Raw genomic sequence first — 23,122 nt, forward strand, 5'->3', positions numbered from 1 at the left:
TGATAAGAAATGCTATGCTTAAAATGAGCTTGCTGTGGTGACAGTCAACAAACTAAATATTCTGAACTGAAACCAATCCCTTGAAAACTGGTATTTTTTGGAAATGTTCTAAGCTCATCACAATAAAGTTTCTGCTTTTGCATCGCTGGGGAAAAATTATTAGTGGAAAAAGGAATTTATTTTTTTAAAGCCCCCTAAACTGGTCATCAACAGCAGCTCAAAATACAGTAAATGGAGAGGGGGAAACAAGGGAAAGAATCCTTATGTTAGCTTTACAAAAGCCATTTTGATGCTACATTTTGGCATTCCCAGGAAGTTATTGACTAGATGGATTAAGAACTTGGGTAACAGCCAGTTAGCTCATAGCTGCTAAATTATACCCTGTTATTGCTCAATAGCATAGTCACATTGGGACAGTACAAGTAAATGTGAAAGGAAAACATATCCCAGAAAACGACGGGACAAATATAAACAAAAGGGAGCCTGATTGGAAGTGAGTTGGTGAATATTTAGTGCTTATGTAACAATAATACTCACAGACTATTTTGCCCTCATATAGCTGCATCTAAAGGATCTTTAAGGTATGTCTGTACTACTGCTCAGAAACAATCCCTACCCACTCACTCCTACCCCATGCAACCCCAGACCTGGTAACAGGACAGAGTCATAGCTTAGAGGCATTGGGAGCATATGCATATTCTGTAATCAGAAACATTAGCTGATTAAAATTGGAAATAGGAAGGACATTAGATGAGAATAAAATAAAACATAGTACAAAGGGGTAGAGGGCCTAAATTTTCACTATGGTTACCTAGACATTCTGTGACCTACAACAGGCCTTTCAGAAACAACTGCTGATTTCAGTTGGAGTAACATCTGACAGATGCCATCATGTTACTTAATGCACTGTTGGAAGGCAGTCAGATACTGCAGTGATAAGGATGGCATAAAAACTTTAATAGTACAGAACAGAATAAGGGAAAAAAGGTTGAATCTCTCAGAAATCAAAGGGAAGAGAGCATACACCAAGACATGCAATCTTTTGAAGGTAATCAGGGATTTAGTGTACTGAGAAACCTCACTATGTCCGTCACCAACCAAAGGAATTGGGAGTATGCTGTACTGGCACCCCTATCCATTACGAGTGTGCGAAGTGGGCCCTATTCGATTTAGATTCATCCCAAATTGGACACAGTGATTCGATTAGTTGATTCAGATCACTGTCACCAATTTTGATTCACCCGAATCTGAATCTGAAGATTTGATGCTGATTCAGAGAATCAGCAATTCGGACACAGACACAGCTTTAAATGTTTTTTCTACATACCTCCAAGTACCAGCACAGCTCATGAACGCTGCAATGCTGGGACGAATGGAGTGTTCCACAGGAGCATGGGCTGGGGGGCCCTCACGTGCTCCGCAGTGAACCCAGAAGTGGACTACAAGTCCACTTCTGGGTCCACTGGGGAGCACCCTGGCGCCTCCCCAGCTTGGCGATCAGCCGTAGGGAGGACCCTGGGTGCCCCCCCCCCCAGACCCAGGGGGCACCAGTTGCACACTCCCCAGAAGATCTGGAAGTGGACTGGAACTGCTTCTGGTCCACTTCCGGGTCTACTGCTGACCATGCTGAGGAGCCTCCCATGCTCCTGTGGGACACTCCGGCATCGCAGCATTCACAAGCTGCCTGCTACCTAGAGATATGCAGAAAAAACATTTAAAGCTGTGTCTATGTCCAAATCAACAAATCTTTCCAAATCTGATTTGGAGGGTTCTGAGTCAATTCGGAGAGATTAAAGGTTCCCCTGATTTGATTCAGATTTGGAGATTTGGCCACCAAATCAGGGACCAAAGCTTTGCACGGTCCTACTATCCATCTGTAATGTCTGCAAGCAAAAAGCATAAAAAATGATAGATCTAAAGAAGCAAAAGAAAAAATCAAGACATCCATTGGTAGGAATCCCCTATACATCCAGGCTGCACAAGCCAAGATGTTTCATAGCTATTTCATGGTTCTATTGTCTTAATAGTGCCTAAAAGACAACCTTGCTTTCCCTTCCATGCCCACTTTCACCCCACTGTGACCTGTTCTGAAAGGAGACAGGCTTTTTTCTGGCCTGACCATTTTTTTTTTTTATTGTGCGTGCAACTATCCATCTGGACACCATGTGCTTTAAAAAAAAAAAAAGCAGGTGTAGGTTGTTAGTTTCCTTAAAATGACACATCTGTTAAAGGTACTTTTTCAGATATTGTGTCATATTTAATAGGTGGTATAGCAAGCTGCTTTCCCTCAGTGCTCTTTGCATGTTACAGAACAGGGCAAAATTAGTTTTAAACAATATAAAAAATGATGATACAATTCCCATCACCTGCTGGATGAAGTAATATCTGAACTGGTTTTGCCAGTAACACATTTGGTATCTGGAGTAGCATATTAAAATAGCTTAGGTGTGAAGATTCTTTCCTGTTAGGCAACATATTTTTTGAAAAGAAAAAAAAAATCCTCAAGGGGCAATGCTTATCTTAGAGTTATTATTTAGCCGCCCCAAGTCATAGGTTTGTCAGTCTTGCCAGGAGTTCCTGATCCTGGTCCCATGAAAGGCAATAAGAATCTTACTGACTACTTCAATGGCAGTCAGATCAGGTGAGACCATTGGCACTATCAGTATTTTGTCATCTTTTAAATACCGGTAAAATACACCATTTCCAATACCTTTTATTCAAGTTCAACACATTCAGCATATTACAAAGTTTAGCTGAAAATTTGATTCTCTCCTAAAATTATGTAAACAGACATAACCTGGGACATTATTCAGTCAAACAATTGCAAGTCTCAAACTGCAGATCAGCCAAGGCACACAGGGCTGGGAGCGGAAAGCAGAGCATCACATTGGCAAGGGAAGGGGATTGGAGCGGTATTCTGAGAGGATGTAAGGCTAATTTGCGGCACGTCTGTCAAAAAGGTTGGTCCCTACTGTTCTAAATCCTTAAGGCCATTCCCCTACTATTGTAGGCACCATGTCGTATAATACCCTGGAATTAATTTGTCCCTTTGACAATTTCAGCCTAACCCCTTTCAGCAGAGATTGGCTTAAACCCTGAAGCAGGAGGCTTTGTATCTGTTCTGAAATTCTTTTGAGCATTAATTGTGATAACTCTGGATAGTCTTATTATCCATCTCACTTTATGAATCAAGCTATGATTTTGATGTCCACTTGCTTTATGAATCAAGCTATGATTCTGATCCCAATGACATCTTGTGGCAATGAGTTGCACAGTACAACTGATAATTCTCATCTGGGCTTATGTAAATTGGGCCTATTTCCAACGAATCTATGTGTTTATCCTGCGTCTATAGCAGTTGAACCAAGAAAAGAATAATTCCCTATATTTCTGGGATAGACTGAACCAAAACCTCATATTAAAATATTCATACCCAGGGACTTGAAATTCAAAACCAAATCTAAACTGTTCCAATGTCTGGAGTATTTGAATTCAATATGTTTTAGAGAGAGGCTCAAGCTGTGAATTGGCATCCCAATTCAAGTCCAAGTCTGGGGTTTTGGTTCAAACTCATCTCTAAATGCAATAGTAATAAATATGCTTCTAATCAACATTTCCCATCATATTTGCATGTTTCTGACTTGTATCCTTGTTGATTGGTCTCCATGTAGCCTCGTAAATACATGTATATTAACATACAGGCATAGAGAGTAATTAACCTCATTCTGTGGTTCTATTACCATTTCATTATTAAGATTTATTTAGAAACTGTCTACTCTTATTCTTTGAGAATATTTTCCTGGAAAGGAGTGAATTTGTTCTCTGTCCAGATGTAGCAGGCAATAAAATAAATAGTGCTAAACCACAGAACCCCATATCTAGCCCACAGCAGGGCCTGATCCTAGACTCTTTACACTTTCCCTGAACTCTGTATGAGTTTTGACTTGCATAGAGATGAAGGAGCCTAACTTCAGGGAGATAAGAATTTCACTTAAAGCAGCACCTAACAAAGTGTTAAAACAAAGCCCGCACTGGTCAGGGGTGGAGGAAAGCACATATTTGGATGAAGGTTTCATTAGGGTTTGACAAAAACCATACAGTACCTTAGTGGCCAGACGACACTCCATTACCCTAATATTGTAATGAGAAGTTGCTGCTTTATTCATTTCAACACAACTGTTAGCAATAACAAAGGCTGCTCCACTTGGAAGCTTCACATCAGTTGCCCTCAGTGGATTGAATTCTATCAGCTTGGCCTATTGAAAAGAAAATTAATGGTCAGTTGTAATTTACTATTAGCTAACAGTACACTCAGTGCAATAAATCAAATTCAAATTTGCATTATTCTTCAGCCTCAGGAACATACAGACACTAAATGAAGGAAATAGCTTTTACTTGCAGTTTCATGTCTATTTAACACCAATGACCAAATTACACATTTATTTCATACCTCTTTCTTAGAGACGGAATTTAACATCTATCTATTAAAAGTCCTCACTTTTTCAGAGAGTACCGCAGAACCCCACTTAATCTATTTTCATGCCTGGTTTCAGACACTTTTTTTCAAACTACCTTTTTTTTCCCCAAAGATGATTCTGGCTAGCCTTTGGGAAACTTAACTCTATCTGGAGCCAATGCAGCGGCACCAAAGCACATGGCTGTTGCTGAACATACGAACTGAGACCTTAATACTGGAGCAAATACTGGACCTTAATACAAATCCTTGTATCTGGATATCACCGAAGCCCCAGTCTTTGGAGTGTTCAAAGTCCTAATTCAAGTTTTTATCCACAATAACTATAGCTTAAACACTTAAACAATAGGTTATATTTCAGGAGGACACCTAGCATGCCATATTTCAAGGAACCTGAAATGCAAAACAAATGGCTAGAAATAAACAGCAGCCAGTGTCTGCTGATGCAGTACAAATTTTAGCACCCTCTCCTGCTCCCCATTTTATTCAGTGCCAAAGGACTGATGCACTGTTGCTCTCCATGCAGATTGCAGGATCAGTGCTTTCTCATGTAAAGTGGCTTTTAGACAATCAGAAGGTCAAAAACTTTGCTGCTTGTATCAGCTCGGCTCACTGCACACATCAGGGGGTGGATCTGGCAGCCTTTCCCACGCCAGAACCTCCAAGCGAATTGTTTTGCTAACCATCACACTGGCATTTAATATAGGATACACAAGCTATCTGGCATGGGAAATTCTCCAGGTTCAGAGATTAATCAGTTGTTCAACACAGTCTAATGCTCTCCTGTGGCATCTCTTCCTTTCCCATATACCCTTTCCATTTTCTTTATCTATTTTCATCTTAGTCCTTCAAGCATGTCACACATCTGTATCTTGTATACACACTCATTGTGGACATACTTAATAGGGGTGTGGGAAATGAGCCCTATTTGATTTAGATTTGGATTTGACCCAAATCAGGGACAATAACTTGATTAGTTAACTCGGATCACTGTCCCCGATTTGATTCGTCTGAATCTGAAGATTCGATGCTGATTTGGAGAATCAGTGATTCAGCCATAGATGCAGCTTTAAATGTTTTGTCTACATACCTCAAGGTACCAGGCGCAGCTTGTGAATGCTGTGATGCTGGGGTGGATGGAGTGTCCCATAGAAGCACAGAGGGGCGGGGTCCCCCCGCATGCTCAGCAATGAACCCAGAAGTGGACCAGATGTACTTCTGTTCCACTTCCAGGTCCTCCAGGGAGTGCGCAGAGGGGGGCCCCGTACTCCTTAGGTTTGGCAATTGGCCACAGGGGTACCCCAGATGCCCCCCAGACCTAGGAGGCACCAGTTGCTGAGTTGGGAGGATGTGGAGGACCCCCCCCCCACCGTGCGCTCCCTGGTGGACCCAGAAGTGGACTGAAACTGCTTCTGATCCACTTCCAGGTCTGCTGCTGAGCGTGCTGGGGACCCCCCCACACACTCCTGTGGGATACTCCATCCACCCCAGCATCGCAGCCTTAACAAGCCACCTGCTACCTAGAGGTATGTAGAAAAGACATTTAAAGCTGTATCTATGTCTGAATCACCAAATCTTCCCGAATCTCTCTAAATCAATTTGGAGGGTTCTGATTCGATTCAGAGAGATTAAAGGGTCTCTTGATTCGATTCAGATTCAGAGATTCAGCTGCCGAATCAGGCCAAATCTCCACCAAATCGAATCAGTGACCGAAGCTTTGCACAGTCCTAATACGTAGTGCTTTGAATATTCAACTAGCTTCTTCTGTTTCCTGTTTTTCATACAGGTAGTTGTAACATGTTATTAATTCACATTCAAAGATGAACATACAGTTCCTTCTTCTGCAAGAAATGATATTGACTGGTCCATTCCTCCTCCTTCTGTGCCAATATAACGTTCACTCTTGGTGCAAATTTCTGCAAGTTCCACCTAAGAAAACATTGAATGTAAAGCTTGAGATAAGATAAAAGATGCTATTAGCTTGTTGCATACTATGAGAGAATACAGAGGATCATGATATATCTCTGAGATCATCCTTTCCCACACATTCAGTACATTTAGACTAAGCTTCAGATGCCATAAGAGTCTGACCCCTTCTCAATCTAAGCCAGTATCAGCCAGTGGGCCATATGGTCCTTGGCCTTTTGCTCTGAAGCATACCAGACTCACTGGTGAGATGCTCCAAAGTTATAGGCTGCTCCAGAGCACCTCTTCTCCTCCTTCTTCATCCCCACCCCATGCTATTTCTACCCCACATCTGATATTTGGTTGCAATATTAACTGAATTCCAAGTATTCTTCTCAGTAATTAATGACAGATTATTGTACTATATTTAATATGTTGATTTTATACCTAGAAATTACTTGTTGAACTTGACAAGGTTCTTTGAGTAAATGAGATTTCTTTTATTAGACCAACTAAATAGTTGGAAAAAATGTTCTTTGTAAGCTTTCAGCTACAAACACCCTTCTTTAGGCTAGGCACATGGAGAGTTTGTTGTTTCTTTGTGTGCCCTTCTGGGTGGAATGGAAACCAATATACAAGATGCAGGTCTGTGAAAATGCAAATGTGTAGCAGTGAGGATCAGAGGCCCTGGGCCCTTGCTGAACTTGAAAGATGTATGAGGCATTCACAGAAATCCCCATCAAGGGATCTGACACACCAGGCACGGGTAATATCGGTGGGAGCTTTGCCTTAGTAAAGAATGCACAACCAAGATCAATAAATCATGCAGGGTCTGATTCTAGCACACTCACACTGAGCAGAGCCTTTTTCTGAAACAAGTGTTGCTCTCACAGAAGACATGATTTGCCTCCATCTGCTGCTACTTTTTGCAGTCTTAACCTAGCCCTTAAAAGTGCTCCATAATCCCATTGTATAAATCAAAAACAAACAAATGGTCAAAGGGGCAAATTCTGCTTTGGGGTGGTGGGGAGTGTTTGGCTCTCACTGAAGCCAATGGGAGCATATTATGGCTAATAACAGACACTGGATTTTTCCTTCAAGGAACAAAGCCGTTTATTCTGGGATCTTACAATACAAGCTCATTGTCCCACTTTTAAGTACCTGTGAAGTATCCAAAATAACACTTTTTCCTAGACAATGTTGGGGGTTAATATGAGTTAACTGCTATTCAAGCAGACAAGGTTCTTTGAGTAGATCCAATATATTTTACCAAACCAACTCAAACGGTTGGAAAAATTCTTCTTAGCAAGCTTTTAGGCTCAAACACCCTTTGTCAGGCTGAGGAAGTATCTGCAGATGCAGACAAAAGGTATTTATGCCTGAAAGCTTGCTAAGAAAAAAATTCCCAACCATCTGAGTTGGTCTAATAAAAGTTATCGGATTTACCAAAGAACCTTGTCTGCCTATGGCCTTACACCAACATGGCTACAATCTACACCCCTTATCATTCAAGTTGCTTGTGTAAATGACTGTCTGGGGCCTGTTTTGATGTCAGTCAAAGCCCAGGACAGCGGCTTCCAAGCTGGTACGGGTACCACCAGTGGTACGCGGACAACCTGTCAGTGGTACACGTTAAGAGATTTATCATAATTACTTTATATGACAAAAATTTGCTGGTGGTACTTAAGGTTGTACTGTTTTAAATTGGTGGTGTACAATCTGTCAGAGTTTGGGAACCGCTGGCCCAGGACAATCTGGCCTGGGATAAACCTAAGTCTGTTGTTACCCTTAATGCATCCAATGACAGATGTTAGCTGAATGGATTTTGTTCATATATGTATGGTATCTCATGTCTGTCATAAGCTCATATTTTTATGTTCTTAAAATCAATAGACAAGGGACCCAGCCCTCCTCTTTGCCAGACCCATCACTGATTCCCCTTCATTCCCCATGGAACACGTCATCTGATTGTTTGAGATTTACCTCATTTTCTAAAATGAGCAGATTCTGTAAACGTGAGTTCTTTTGTGCGGCTCTATGAGTATCTTCAGAGCATTTGAACACCTTTCAGAGGAAAAAGTACTAGAGAAGGGTGGAGTATCACTGTCATCTATACTATGTGACTTTCACTGCAAATATATCAAAGTATTTTAGACATCAGTTCAAAAGACAAAGGAGCCTTGGGGATTGTTCTGAGAACATATTATACCAACAAGTAAAAATGAAAGCTTCCAAGGACCTGTATTACTGTGCCCCCATAGCAACTCATTCCATCAAGCACAGCTGAATCATACTTAACAGGGAAGAGAGTACAAGAATAAATATTTTAACAGACCAGCAGCTTTCAGCTCAGGAGTAAGGTCAGATTCAGATTCCCCACCAGAGATCTGGAATCATGTGACCTTAAACAAGATAACTACCAAAGTAGTGACATTACCCAGCGCACAACTGTAAAAGGTAGCAGATAAAGGTAGTCAATCACTACACTTGGAGGGAGGCCTGTCCACTCACTCCATTTCCATCAAGATGCAGGAAGCAGACAAAAAGCTGTAAAGTGGGTGCACAGGCCTATGCAATCAGACTGAGTAGCTTGCAAAGCCACAAAAGGGTGATTTAAGCAGGTCACAGTGCTACTTCAGTTATGTAAAGCACCTGATAAACTCTGAGTTGATAAGAAGCTGTAAAAACATTAACAAATGCTCTCTACAGCTCTACTGGCAGAAGCTCTTTGAATCAGACATCAGGAGTGTTTAGATTGTCCTCAGAAGCCCATATCGGTATCTCTGTTTAAACAGATGCAATGAGGTAAAGACAAAGAGGTCTACCTCTCCTGCAGGCACAAAAACATAAATAACTCCTTTCTGGGGTGTTGGTTGTAGCCTGTTGGTTTAAGGACACAGGCAGACAAGGTTCTTTGGGTAAATATGGTATCTTTTATTAGACCAACTAAATAGGTGGCAAAACTGTTCTTTGCAAGCTTTCAGGCACAAACACCCTTCTTCAGGCATAGCGAGGGTATGCTGGTGTTTTGTGTTCTCCTGGATAGAGAAATCCTCTATGTGACGATTGTGAAATCCTCTATGCAGTGCTTCAAAAACACTCAGGACACAACTAAGAAAGCTTCAACGGGGGCAACTCCCTTCCTCCCCATTGTCCTCTCTTCGTATATTTTAAAAGATGAACAAAAAACATGGATTGTGGCACTTCTGCATCTTTGTTAGGTATAAATAAGGCCACACATGGTGAGTATTTTAAGCAAAATTGTTTTTCCCTTAGTTTTACTTTGGAACTATCAGCAATGACAAATGTGGTGCTCTCTGTTCTTGCTGATAGGCTCAGAGAGGCAAGATCTTTCCAACCTATTAAGCCTGTATCTTAGACTGCCTTACAAGTACCACTGCGTGTTTAACTTTGAACAACCAAGGTTCATACCCCTAAACTTTTCATCAAGAAGAAATGTTACCACATCAGGGTCCCTCCCAAACATTTAGAGGTTCCTTTTTTTTTCCTTTAAAAAAACAACACCTGAACTAATATTGCAAAATAAAAGAAGAGGCCCACGTACACATGGAAGCTTGTAGGTGAAGGTAGTTAGCTGATGTCAGGCAGAAAGCTCTGTGAGGATGGGAGTTACATTGTTTGAGGGTGGGGGTTTATCTGGAAGCCAGAGCAGGTTTGTTCCCCTCAAATGGCATCTTACAACCAACAGGCCAAGTCATTCCTATCCTCATTGAGGCACCATGCCTTGCAAGGGATCCAAAGCCTAATATGCCGCATGATGTTCATAGACCACATCACTGGACCAAATAACTAGGAGTATAACATCCAAGGTTCATTCACCTGCAATTCTACCAGTGTCTCATGCACCATCACTGGTTTACAGTGCTCTTTGGTTGTCTACACTGAACAGACAGGGTGATCTCTACCAGTAAGAATGAAAATGAATGAACACTGATTTGACATCAGCTGAAAAAAGAAACAAAGGCCTGTGGCAAAATGCTTAACCCCCCTGGACACAACATAGCTGATCTCAGGATTGCTCTTCTCAGGCAGCAAAATTTTAAAAGCCAGTTTGAGTGGGAAATTAAGGAACAAGAAATCATCTGTGGATTATATTGTCATGTATGTACAGATTTTTACTCTGTTACCTAGATCAGCTTTTGTGACCCATTTGTTCCTACCCTATGGGTTCTTTGCTTGTTTCTCTCTCCCAGCACTGCCCCCTCTCCCCAGCCTCTTTCTCTCCCTTCTCCCTTTCCACCCCTTGTATTCAAATCTCACACTCCACTTCAAAAGGTTGTAAGAGGAGAACTGTTACAATCTTTTCTCCTATGCCTGAAAAAGGGTGCTTATTGCCGGAAGCTTGCAATTAAAGAATTTTTTTTGCAAAAATCTAGCTGGTAATAAAAAAAATATCACCTCTACCACAAGTTCTGATTCCTCACTCCACTTTACACACTGCTCTATGCTTGTCCTTTCACAGCATCCAATGAAGTGAGCTTGAGTTCACAATTATGTTCTACGTGGGTGCAACTACACGAGACGCTAACTGTGCAGTAGCCTAATAACACTATGCGGTAGCGTGCTGGGCAAAACCCATGCTAATACTGTACTGTGCAGTAGCTCAAGTTACTGTGCATATTTTTAGTACTTGGTTATCCATGTACTACACTTAATGCGCAGTCACTACACTGCATTAATGAAAGTGTAAACACAACCTATACCTTATAATTAGGCAATAAGTTATATCTACCCCGCCTTCAGCTTGTAGGTGCTCACTCTTTGTACACGGAAGAGTGTGTGTTTTCAGATCTGTGTGCTCCCTTTTCAGTCGGCTGGAGGTAGGGCCACAGGATGTTCCCTGCTTCCTGTCTCCTGTGTCCAGATATGGGACAGTAACCCCTAGTGTCACAACTGTATTCAGGATGGCTGGACTTGGGCCACAATGTAGATGCAATCAGCCTTGCCATTTGCAAACCATTGGCATGCACATGGTCCACCTTGCATCCTGATGTGTCCAGGTGTGAATTTCCAAATGCCCATGCTTCTGAAATTCTGGCTAGAAATGAAATGGTCAAGGCACTTTTAGTGTTTATTCTTCTCTGGGCACAAGGGCCTAAAACTGTTGTATTTTATCTGCAGAATTCTAGGAAAAGTTTTACAAAACTCAGAGACTGGCACCTCACTAAGTATGTGGACAGGTTACAGGATCTCTACTGAATAATTTGCCCTGAATTTTCCTCTGTTTATAGGGTTACCATATGTCTCGGTTTTCCCAGACATGTCCTCTTTTTTGGCTCCCTGTCCTCGTGTACCAGCAAGCTTTTAAAATGCAAGCAAACATCCAGGTTGCTTTGCCTCTGCTTTTCCCAGGAGTGAGCAGCTTGGATGCTTGGGCCTGGGAGCAGCGGGCAAGGTGACTGGCTGTCGGGGGTCATGTGCTCTGCGTGTGGGCCCCAGCGAGTGTGTGATCCAGGGCAGGGGGGCCAGGGGACTCTGGATCAGGACTGAGGGGCACCAGCAGTGCTGCAGGGGGGCAGGGTTGCAGGTCGGGAGTGAGGGGTACCGGCAGCACTGGAGGGCAGGGGGCTGCAGGGCAGGAGTGAGGGGCACCAGCAGCGATGTGGGGCAGGGGCTTAGGAGTAAGGGGCAGAGGCAGGGCACAGGCACATCACTGCCCCCCACCCCACAATAATATACCCCTCCTCCTCTCTCCCCGACCCCCGGTATCCTCTTTTTTGATCCTGGAAATATGGTAACCCTACTGCTCTGTAGTAAAAAGTGGATACAGAAACAGCTCTGCTAAGCTAGCTATCCGCAATGCAGGCCCAGGAGGTGGTGGGGGAGCAGGTTTGCATTAAGGAAAGCTCTACTGTGAAATGACTAAGGGACTAGACACACAACTAATACCACCAGTGCACAGTTACTCCTTACTTTCCAAGGGATAACCTTTACCACAGAATATGGTGACGTATTCTCTAGTAAAGTTTTGTGCGGTGTGTTCTCTGCTTCTACTGCAAAGTAAAATCAGTTTACTTCATAGTAGATGCACTATGTGTGTCTGCACTCTTGGTCTGGGTGCACAGTATCCTCTATTGCTTGACTGCCCGCATCAGTTAGACTGATCCTGTGTTTATTTAATAGACAGAGAGAAAGAAAAAACTCAGGAAGCCTTTTGCTTGTGGAGTGTTAACAGTTAGCACAGTGCCACTCCCTGTCCCTTTATAGATCTGTGCCTGGCTCAGCACTGGTCCCAGCCTGGCCCCAGCTTGCCAGCAAGCAATGTGCATGTGCTGGGCATACAATACTGCAAAAGCCTCAAGCAATGTCTGTTTTTTAAACCTGACAAGGACTGGCAGGACCACCAAGTAGTAACTGGCAGGGGTTGAGGAGCAGAACCCTCTTGACAAGATGGCCCAAGGCCCAACTTGTTTTCTAATTTAAACAGGCTCTTGCCTACACAGACTGACCTTCTGCCAGCAGTAGCACAGGCATGTAAATGGGGCAGGAGAGGTAATCACTTGTGTGAAAAGCAATTTTTCACTTATTGCTAAAGCAAATGGCCAAACATTTGTTTTTTGCTAAAACTAGCAACAGGACAACACACAGGAAACTCAGACTGTAACACTGGAGGCTGCTGTGAGAACTATAGCAGAGATGCAGAGAAAGACAGAGCCCCAGTGTGCAGAGATTTGGTATTTGGAAGAGGACAAGGATGAGCACATTACTAAAGCAGTGAACCAAGAGGCAGAACCTGGGCTCTATTTTTAGTTTCAAATTTGTCATCTTGTGTGATCCAGGGAAGGTCACTTCACCGCACTGTGTATCAGTTTCTTCAGTCATGTGAAAATACCTCTTTTACCTCCTCTCTAAGAATTTGCTACACTTTGCAAAGGACTTTGAGATCCTCAGCTGAGAGATGCTTTAGAAGTGCAAGTTGTTATACCTGGAAACTGATAAAAAGGAGGCTCTGCTGGGGAAAATAAGAATCTCTGAATTAAAAGTTTTCTGCAGTCCAAAGCATATGATACAGAGAAAATCATCTTGTCCACATCTCAGAAGATAAATATGTCTCTCTCTCACTTAAGTCAGTTTGCACAAATTGGACTGGAAGCTTTTGGGGTAAAAACTGGCTTTGCATTATTGGTGTAGATAGTACTACCAGTACTGAGTCCTGATCTTGCTATACTCTGTTTTTGCTACACAATACAGGCAAAGTATTGTATGTCTTCAAATTCAAGATGAGGTTTTTCTCCCTATGTTTGTTCAAATTTAAGATGACCCCCCAATAATTAGTTCTAAACATGGAAAATGTATACATTTATTTATAATTTTCCACATTTAGAATCTAATTACTGGATAGTCATCTTAAATTCAACCCCCCAGTAATCCATAGTAGGGTTCACCAATACATAGCAAACCACAAAGCAAGGGTAGATCTTACACTCCCAAGACTTGTTAGCACAATTTCCCATCCCAAAAGTTAGATATTCCAGAGCTATGTATAAAGAGTAATTTTAAGTCTTCAAAAAACACTCTAAACCAGGGGCAGGCAATTATTTGGGCCTGAGGGCCACATGGGGAGTTCTGATGACCTATTGCAGCCCAGTTGAACAACCACCTCCCCCTGCCCACAACAACTCACCAAAACTCCCCACGGGGCTCTGGGCAGTCTGGGAATAGTGTCTGGGAGCAGGACAGGTGAGTGAAGCCCATCTGCTCCTTGCATATCCTGCCCTATGCAGCGGTTGAAGGATATGTGCATTAGGGTTGTGTGAAGCTTCAGTAGCCGATTTGATTTGGAGAGGATTTGGCTTGATTCAGGTGCCAAATCTCCTAATTTGAATCGAATCAGGAGACCCATTAAAAGGTCTGAATCAATTCGGAGATTTGAGCAGTCCCCACTTGCTGCTTTAGGGAGCTGGACCTGGGCTCTGTGCCAATAAGTAAGGGACAGGGGAGGGAGGGGACCATGGAGGGACCCCCACCTGGCCCCCCCACTCCTCCAGCACCCTCCCCGTGGTTGCCCTGCCCAGCCCCAGCGTCCCAGCACTTTAAAAAGAAAAAAAAAAGCCCCGCCCTCACTGACTGCAGCAGTGGTGACTGGGCCCTTTGGAGGCTTGTGGAAGAGCCCTCCCATGCAGCAGGGATCTCCTCCACCCTACCTGGCACCCACGCAGCAGCTGTTATATTGCACGGGTGCAACATGGCTTGGCAAGGCACTTTGTGCTGTCCAAGAGCTGGGATAGCTCCAGCAGTCACCTAGAGCCTAGCAGCACTCAGTCTGAGTGGCTCCAACTCCCAGACAGTGCGCGGAGCTCCGCGGCGCCCTTGCAAGCCATGCTGCACCTGTGCAATATGACAGCTGCCGCATGGGTGCTGGGCAGGGGGCAATCTCCACTGCCCTGTGCAGTGCAGGGGGGCTTTACCATGGGCCCCCAGAGGCCCTGATTGCTACTGCTACATCCAGTGAGTGCAGAGCTTTTTTTTTTTTAAACTGCTGGGATGCTAGGGCCAGGCAGGGCAGCCATGGGGGTGGAGCTGGGGCAGCAGGTGTGGGGTGGAGCCCAGCTCATCGCCAACACTGCCACCAGTGCCTGTTCAATTCAGAGGAGATTTGGCCCAATTCAACAGTCGAATCTCGGAATCGGAATTGGACAAATCAAATCACTATCCCTCCGAATTGGACGAATCCGAAGCCCAGTCGAATACTTGCTGCTTCGCACAGGCCTAGTGTGCATGGGGGGATATGCTGGGTGTGGAGGGCACCGCCTGGGCGCTAGGTCCTGGTACCCTACTGGGGGTGACAGGGGGGTAGGGGACAGAGGGTATGTGCAGCAGAGCTCACCCAAGCAGTGCAGTCCGTGACTCCCCCTGCAGTGCTCCACATGGGGCCAAGCCCCACACAGTAGATCCTGGGTGTCTCATCCTGGCACATGGGGGGCTCCTGCCATGCTTTGTGCCCCAAGTCCTGCTGCAGCTGGCCTGGGAGTGGCATGATGTGTCCTGCCACTCCCTGGGCAGCTGCATCATGGCTTGGGGCAGAAGCACAGTGTGTAGCAGCAGCTGCCTCCATCCCACACATACCCCTGGGCCTTCACCAAGGTGTACACAGTGGTGGGAGCCTCCCATGCCCCTGGATGAGCGGCCTAGGCTCTGATCCTCCCACCACCCATTCCAGCCAGGGCCCCACTCACCTCAACCCCTGATTCTGCCTGTGCTGCACTCCCTCCCATACCAGGGGGGCCTCAATCTGACCACCCCCCCTTCCCTTCCCCACAGACTGACCTGCTGGGCTGGGGGGAGCGGTGGGCATGTGTATGCACGCGTGTGTGTGCTCAGCACCCCCAGCCTCAGATTGACTGCCAGAGGCTTTGTGATCAACCAGTTGATTGAAATCAACTGACTGCTGACCACTGCTATATGTGCAGTAAAACAGCAGCTCTAGCAATGACTAGAGCTGTGGTAACGATTCACACCAAGGGTGTGAGGTCCTCAGTACAGGAGTAAAGCCAAAGGTGATTTGTACTTTGTTTGTGGTTCTTCCCTTACATCCTTCCACCTCTCATGTCATATGATCCTGACAAGAAACATGTCAGCTGAAATCCTCAGGTGTCTTCCTTTCCCTCCTGCTTCATCACTTCTAAGCCTACCATCCATTATCACTACCATGATCTGCCAGCCCTTCTCTTCCTCCTGCTGGCAGAGGCTGAAAATACTAGTTTCATATAACAACTAGGTCCCATCACCAGTCTGTCAAGCAGGAACATCAAATATCACAGTTCTCCAACACTAGCCTCAACATGATAAACGCAAATGCAATCAGGACTTGAGTATCTCCTGGCATGCAGGCACGCCAGATTGGCAGTGCTTGAGTTTGGGGGATGTTTAGTATCAATGAGTTATACACTATACTATGTTTAGAATTTTTTGTGTATACAACAGAAAGAAAATACAACAACATTTAGTCAGAAATACGCCTAATTAGAACAGTTCAAAACAACATTATCAAGAACAGAATCCCAGCACAGAAAATTCATTCTCTTGCCTAATGCTGTGCAAAAAAGTCTGTATTTTTAAGAAAGATGTGAAGAAATAAGCAATTTGAGCAAGATGCTGATTCTCACGCATGCCAGAACTAAAACTGGTTTTTCAGATGTCAGTAGCTGGAAAATTTGGTGAAAGGTAAAGTAACCAGGCACAGTCAAAGCCATACACCTCAGCCTATTCTATTCCCTCCCCAGCACCCTAATACTAATTTCTTACCAGCATTTGTTCTCTTCCAGGCATCAATGATTACTCATTTGTAGGCTCACATGTGCAGACCTGCATTAGCCTTTGATCTGTGAGTTCTACAGAATACCTCTGTTTTTTGTTTATAGCAATTTAAAGTTCTTCCTGATAAGCAGCAAATCAATCTTGGGTTACAAGGAAATAAATTGCTACAACTTAAAATGGTTTTATCTTCAAGCCACAGTATTTCCTATCCAATATAGGCAGCATGAAGAAGTCTACCCTGAGAAATCATGCCAATGAAAACACAGTGTAGACTAATAAAAGGGAGTTTCATGTTTTTCTGAAACATGCAGTTATTTCTAGGTGGAAGGGTTTCTTTAAATTATTTACAAGCAGACTGGTGAAAACATTTCTATCTAAACTGCTTTTTGTCGTTTTTTGATTAAATGAAATTCTCCCTAAAAAAGGTATGTTTTTCTGTGGAAAGTTTTGATTTTTTTTGAAAAAGTGAGTACCAGAAGATTTCCGGCTGAATATTATTGCTTTCCATTTCTTAAAACAATTGTTGGATTTTTCTGAGATGGATGGACACTTTCAGGTCTACTCTCAACTCAGCTGTATTTTCTTTAGCTTCCTATTTATTCTTCATACACTGTCGTCCCCCCTGGAGTATATTTTAATATACTTCATTCCCAGTACAACATGTTTCTTTGTAGGTTTATCAGTAATTTTCTTAGTTTCCTTAATGTCTATGGGGTTAATTTCATGCTGTAAAAGCTGCGGTAACCGGCATTTTTGTAACCGGCACGCTCTACTAACTGAAATTTCCAGCCGGCCGGCCGGATGCAGAGGGAGGAAACTCACACGTGGCCACCGCTGCTGCTACCCACCATCCTGTGCTGCTACCGCTCCGCATGTGGCCACCACCACCCCTCCCCCCTGCTCTGCATGCAGCCGCTGCCACACCCCACACTGCGTGTGGCCTCCACCACTGCCCCTGGTTTCCCATCCAGCTGAAAACCCCTGCCTCAGGTAACCAGCTTTTTTAGATTACCGACACCCCCCATTCCTCACTCATGCTGAATAACAGAGCTTTTACTGTTTTTACTTTTACTAAGGCCCAGAGTCTCAAAGGTCTTTAGGTACTAAAGCCATGGATAAACAATACATTTACCCTTGTAGAACAAAAGAGCAGAAACACCATAAATAGCTGAACATCACTGCAACTTACTTTAAATCCCATGTAAAAGTCAGGGATAAACCTACACCAACTAAATCTCTTTGATGATTTGGAATGAAACTATAATGAAAACAGAATGGATAACCATCCATTTTGCATGATTCTTCCATAAAAGCATACATCAACCTGCTAAAAAAAGAAGTTTGGGAAGTCTAGGAAGGCTGACCTTTTACAGTCCACCTGTTCACACAGAGGCTTTCAGATAACTGCTCTATTTTTCAGATTTCCACCCCATGTAAAGTGTTTGAACAGAATGCAAATCTGGACAGAATTTATCCGTGTATATCTAAACTGTCATTTTTAATACATTTGGTATCACTTATCAATTGCTTTCAATCTCATGAAAACCTTTGAAGGACTGAACTCATGTAAAATTAAACCCCTTAAAAGAGTAACACAATTAAAGAGTAGGAGAGAGGCAAATAATTGTTCGTGTAACAAAATTAAGTGACCTTATCTATAAAATGACAGAATAAAATTGCATCTACTGGTGATTATATGTAAGACATCTTGGGCAAAGTTGGTACATTAGACTTTATAAATAAAAGGGTGAAGGGCAAGCGTAAACTCTAGAAGAGAAATTCAGTGTCCTTTTCATTTAAAAGGTAATATTTTTTAGATAATTTTTGCAATCAACAAACTAGGTGAGTATTCTATAACTTTTACTTTAAGTACTACAGGAAGTCTCTTCATCATTTGAATTCTGCAAATGAGGGAATGTGTGCGCACAACCTGAAAATCATGGAATCTAGAAATGCAGAAATCCTACTGTTAATTTAATCCAGTTCAGTACTGATCTCCAATGTATATTTACTAATGTTTTGTCCAGTTTAATTTTAAAGAATTGGGGCTTCTATCATTTACTTGCACAGTGAAGGGTAAAAAATTTAGTCACAAATCTAAACCCTGTATAAATTCTCCATTGATTTCTATGAGGTTTTTTTCATTGAGTCCTTAGTTGAATACTGAAAAATTCAAAGGAGTATTTGGAATTTGCAGCAAAATGTGAAGGCAGCATAACTCGATCTCTGCTAAACACTTTAGTGCCAAGGTTGTTATTCAAACCCCATATAACTTCTCCATCTAATTCAGTGAGGTTTTTGATCAGGTCCTCAGCAGAATACTAAAAAATAAAGTTATAGATACAGGGGAGCATTTGGAACTTGCAGAAGAATGTGCAAACAGCATGACTTGATCACTACTAAACACTTTAATGCCATGGTTCTTACTCTTTCCAATTATGCACAATAAATGTATGATAACAGCATACTGCCTGATATCAAATATATTAGGGTATAAAATATTGAGAAAGATAAGCTGAAACTTAGAAATATGAATACTAGCTGAAGCTCAGAATAGTTAGTCCTCATTAAAGGAGAGATTAATAAGGTTAATTTGCTTGGAGTTTTCATGCTAAATTCCAATTAGCTGTATTTCACATGTACTTTACAAGGTAATTAAACTTACTTACATCAGAAGCAGAAAAATATTTGTCAGATATTATCTGGATGTCATCATAACCACAGCAATCTTAACCTGACTTTTGTCTGCCCTTTAATTTACTTAAATAGTAGATTACCAGTCTGGTTCATAGAGATTATGGCCTCTGATTACCACACAGACTGCTCCAAAGTGCTCTGGTTCCACCTGATTTGAAATAAACACTGCAAACCCTAACAACTTTTTAATAGCTGTTGATTTTTATTTTCCTGTTGCAAGATGGAGACCTAGCAGGTTTGACAGTCCTAATATTAACCTTCTCTTAAAATACATGTTATTTATAGGAAAGCAACTTTGCTTTGCCATACCAAGCTAAACACATTGAGGTGGATTTTTGGCAAATATTTTTGAAATGTAAATGAAATAGAACTCTTATTGGAAGTAATCCAAATTTTAACTATTAGCACGTACTGTACAAATCACAATACACATATCAATCTGACAAAGCCCCTTGTTAGGTAACTAAGGGCTCTTACCCCCATGTCCAGGATAAAGAGATTAAGGCAAGAGTGAAGTGGTTAGGGGTCCAATTCTGAAACCACTCCTTAGTGCATAAGGGTTTCAAAATTAAGAAGGGATTTTCAGGTATTGACATGACCCTTCTCCCATTAAAAGCAATGGAATTCCTACCACTGACTTGAACAGCCAGTGCTGAACACTTTTGAAAAGTCCACCCCAGAAGCTGTGAAGCTGAAATTCATGTGTGTATAGAGGGGCTGGCACAGAACCACCAATACCCTGAAGTACTGCTTTGGGAGTGCAGACAGAAATACAACTCCCAGCTGTAACTCAAAGCGATTTTTGCAAAGTGTTCTGACTTTCGTTACCAGACCAAACAGAAGTTCACTGTTCCCCCACACTAAACTCCCTCTACTCCCTTTCCCTCCTCCCATTCTGAAAACAGTGACAAGCTGAGAGCTCAGCAGACACAAGTTACAAAAGACTCTACATTTTGAAATGTATTTCGCTGATACCTCATGCAATGAGAGATCATATTTTCACCCAACTGGCCATTTTTTTTAAGCCAATTAAAAAGCTGTGCACTTGCATCACTGCTTTCTGCGGCTGGATCAGGCAAAAATTAATACTACTGTCTACACCCGCAGGACTGCATTGGGCACCTGGAGCATTTATACACGTATGTTTTTGTCTTGCAATGTGCCAGAGATCCACCACTTCAAAGCAGGCACGATTAATCAGCACTGCAGCGCTTGCATGTATAAAAATGCCCCTGCATCTGCACTCCTCTACTGCAGACTCCTTTGTTTTCTTGACATTGTGCTTTTTGTCTTGGTGCTTAGGGTTAGCCCAAAACAACACACTTACGTTTATTTTGTGTGATCCTAAAGCCACTAATTTTTTTATCCTACTTATATACTATGAGCTGACAGGAGTAGAGGGAGATACTCAAGGCACATGTTCCCAGGAGCCATCACCTAGCTATTCTATTTCTCCTGATTCCAGACTGACTTTGTAAGCTTGGGATATATTTGATTTGTTTCCTCCTTTCCCTAGTTTATGGGATCTTTAAACTCCTGCTGTGCTGTTTGGGATCAAAGAGTCAAAGCTATTCTAACTTTTTATGCATCACAGGACTGACAAAGTTGGGAAATGGGCACATGCTGAGTTCTACGTGCCTTTCTCTTATTTCAAACCATTCGGTTATGTCATTTATAGTGCCTAATGTAAACTAACCACAAAACTTAATTTAGTTTCTGTAGACTGTGGTTTGTATTGCTTCTTCTTGCTCTCTATTAACAACACTGACATGGAACAGAACTTTTGGTTTTTTAAGCATCCCTCAGCCCCTGCTGCTTATTCTAACACTTTCCGTGAAAATATAATATGCTGCTCTGAAAATTACGTAACAAGGCCATGTTCCAAAATTCTCACTGGTCTGCCTACTTCAGATTAACAAAGGGTAGAACTGCCAGCAAAACCCTCCCATTACAAAACAGATTATGGTTCTGATCCAAACTCAACGAAGTCCATAGAGAGGTTGCAGTGAATTTTCAAATCCGGTCCTGTGTCCTAAATAGGCTTGTTCTGAGCTATTTAGCTCAGAAAATGAGCGAAAAGGTGTGAGGTTGCTATTTTTATCGGAAGTTTTCAGAATTAATTCACAAGAATCCTGATCTTAGCCTTTTTTCAACAGGATGAAATTCATTGTGCTCAGAAGGTTAGTCTCTTAAATCTCACATAAGCCCTACTAATAAGCAGTGCCTAAGCTTCTTGCTGATAAATATTATTTATTTACACTTATCTCATTTATTAGTATTTATACTTATCCCATATATAATCCCTCTGAAGTAAATATGCTTCACTGAAATATGGTGAATGTTGGCCTCCACTAATTTTCCAAAAATTGATATAAGCTGCTTTCTACTACTATTGCTCCCACTTTTTCATTGTTATTTTAATGGCTCAGTTATTTTAAAGTAACTTGAATTTTTAAACATTTCCAGTATGGGGTTCCTAACCTCAGGCAGCCAAAAGGGGCCTGTTTTTCAGAAAGTGCTTAAGAACTCACCCTTTAAAATTAAGACTCCTTGAAGGTGTCTCTAGATGGTTGCCCAAACTTTAAGGTCCCCCCAAACTCATTAGTCATTTAAACATTCATGCTAATATTTGAAGGAAATATTTAACCTTAAAGCTAAAATGTAAAACCACCTATTAACATGGATGCACAAAAAGCAAAGTATTTTGGGACCCTAGTCCAAAAGTAGACCTTAGACAAAACTAGACTAGGAAGTGTATAATTATTACTTTCATTTAAACTCAAATAATCACCATGCCTCACTATAAATGCCCTAAGGATTCAGAAAGTAGCAGAATATTGAACCAACAACTATAAGATATACATTCAGATGAAAAAACTTACCTTTATCCCAAGATAACCACATTCATTTAATCCATATGTCAGAACTGCTACAAAATTAATTTTGACCTTTGATACGTCATGTTATTATATCATGTTTGTGACTAATAGGGCTGAGAACTAATGCAGTTGAGAGTGATTTGAAGCCCATTTAAACTAGGAGGAAAACTGTTATTGACTTCAGTAGGCCCAAGATCTGTCCCTCACATCCCAGCTAAGAAAAGAAAACCGTGGAGGAGGAGGATCCCCACTGTGACAAATCTCCCTGCCCTGGGGGTGCAGGAAACCCCCAGGGCCAGAGGATTGATTTAAAATCCTCTTGCCCTGCAGGTTTACTGCACCCCCAGGGCACGTGGATCACCCCTGCGGCAATCCTCTGAGGAGGGGGGTGGGAATTGCCCCTGTGTGATCCTGTCCCCCTGGGGCTTTGCCAGGAGGCACATTTCAGGGACCCATCATCTATAGCTGTGGGACAGACTCTGGGTCCCAGCAGCTACAGGGTGCTGCTGGGACCCACAGTCCAAAGCCGCTGGGGCTGAGAGTCCCCAGCAGTTGCAGAATTCCCAGCCTCGGCTGGGCATGGTGCACCCCTACGGCTGGCTGGGAGCCCTGTCAATTGACAGAGCTCCCAGCCACAAGGGATACCCTACTACATGTGCAAATTTAAACTGGATACCAACCAGCTATAAAGTTAGTACCCATTTTTTTAGGTCTAATCGTATAGCTGGTTGGAGCTTCTTATTGTGTGATGGCTAGTTTGCATGTGTAGCTGGTTTCAAGGTAACTGCACAATTAACCAGTTCATTGTGCAATACCTGCAACATGTAGAAGGCACCTTAGCATAAGAGCAAAAGCTCAAAGCAGAATTTAGCAGCAAGACCCTTTGTTG

The 23,122-nt window shown here is 42.6% G+C and overlaps 1 protein-coding gene across 2 annotated transcripts in view; it reads right to left on the reverse strand.

Moving 5' to 3' along the window:
* GALK2 (galactokinase 2) overlaps positions 1-23,122 on the reverse strand; it is an 88,602-nt gene that overhangs the window by 34,446 nt on the left and 31,034 nt on the right. For both annotated transcript variants that reach the window (XM_090028700.1, XM_090028701.1), the window contains 2 exons: positions 6,305-6,403; positions 4,104-4,256 (listed from right to left, as the gene is read on the reverse strand). In XM_090028700.1, the coding sequence (XP_089884826.1) occupies positions 4,104-4,256; positions 6,305-6,403 (252 nt within the window). The remainder of the gene's footprint in view (positions 1-4,103; positions 4,257-6,304; positions 6,404-23,122) is intronic.

Source organism: Crocodylus siamensis, chromosome 15, assembly GCF_052110815.1.
Source record: "Crocodylus siamensis isolate JL-2025a chromosome 15, ASM5211081v1, whole genome shotgun sequence".
NCBI lineage: Eukaryota > Metazoa > Chordata > Crocodylia > Crocodylidae > Crocodylus > Crocodylus siamensis.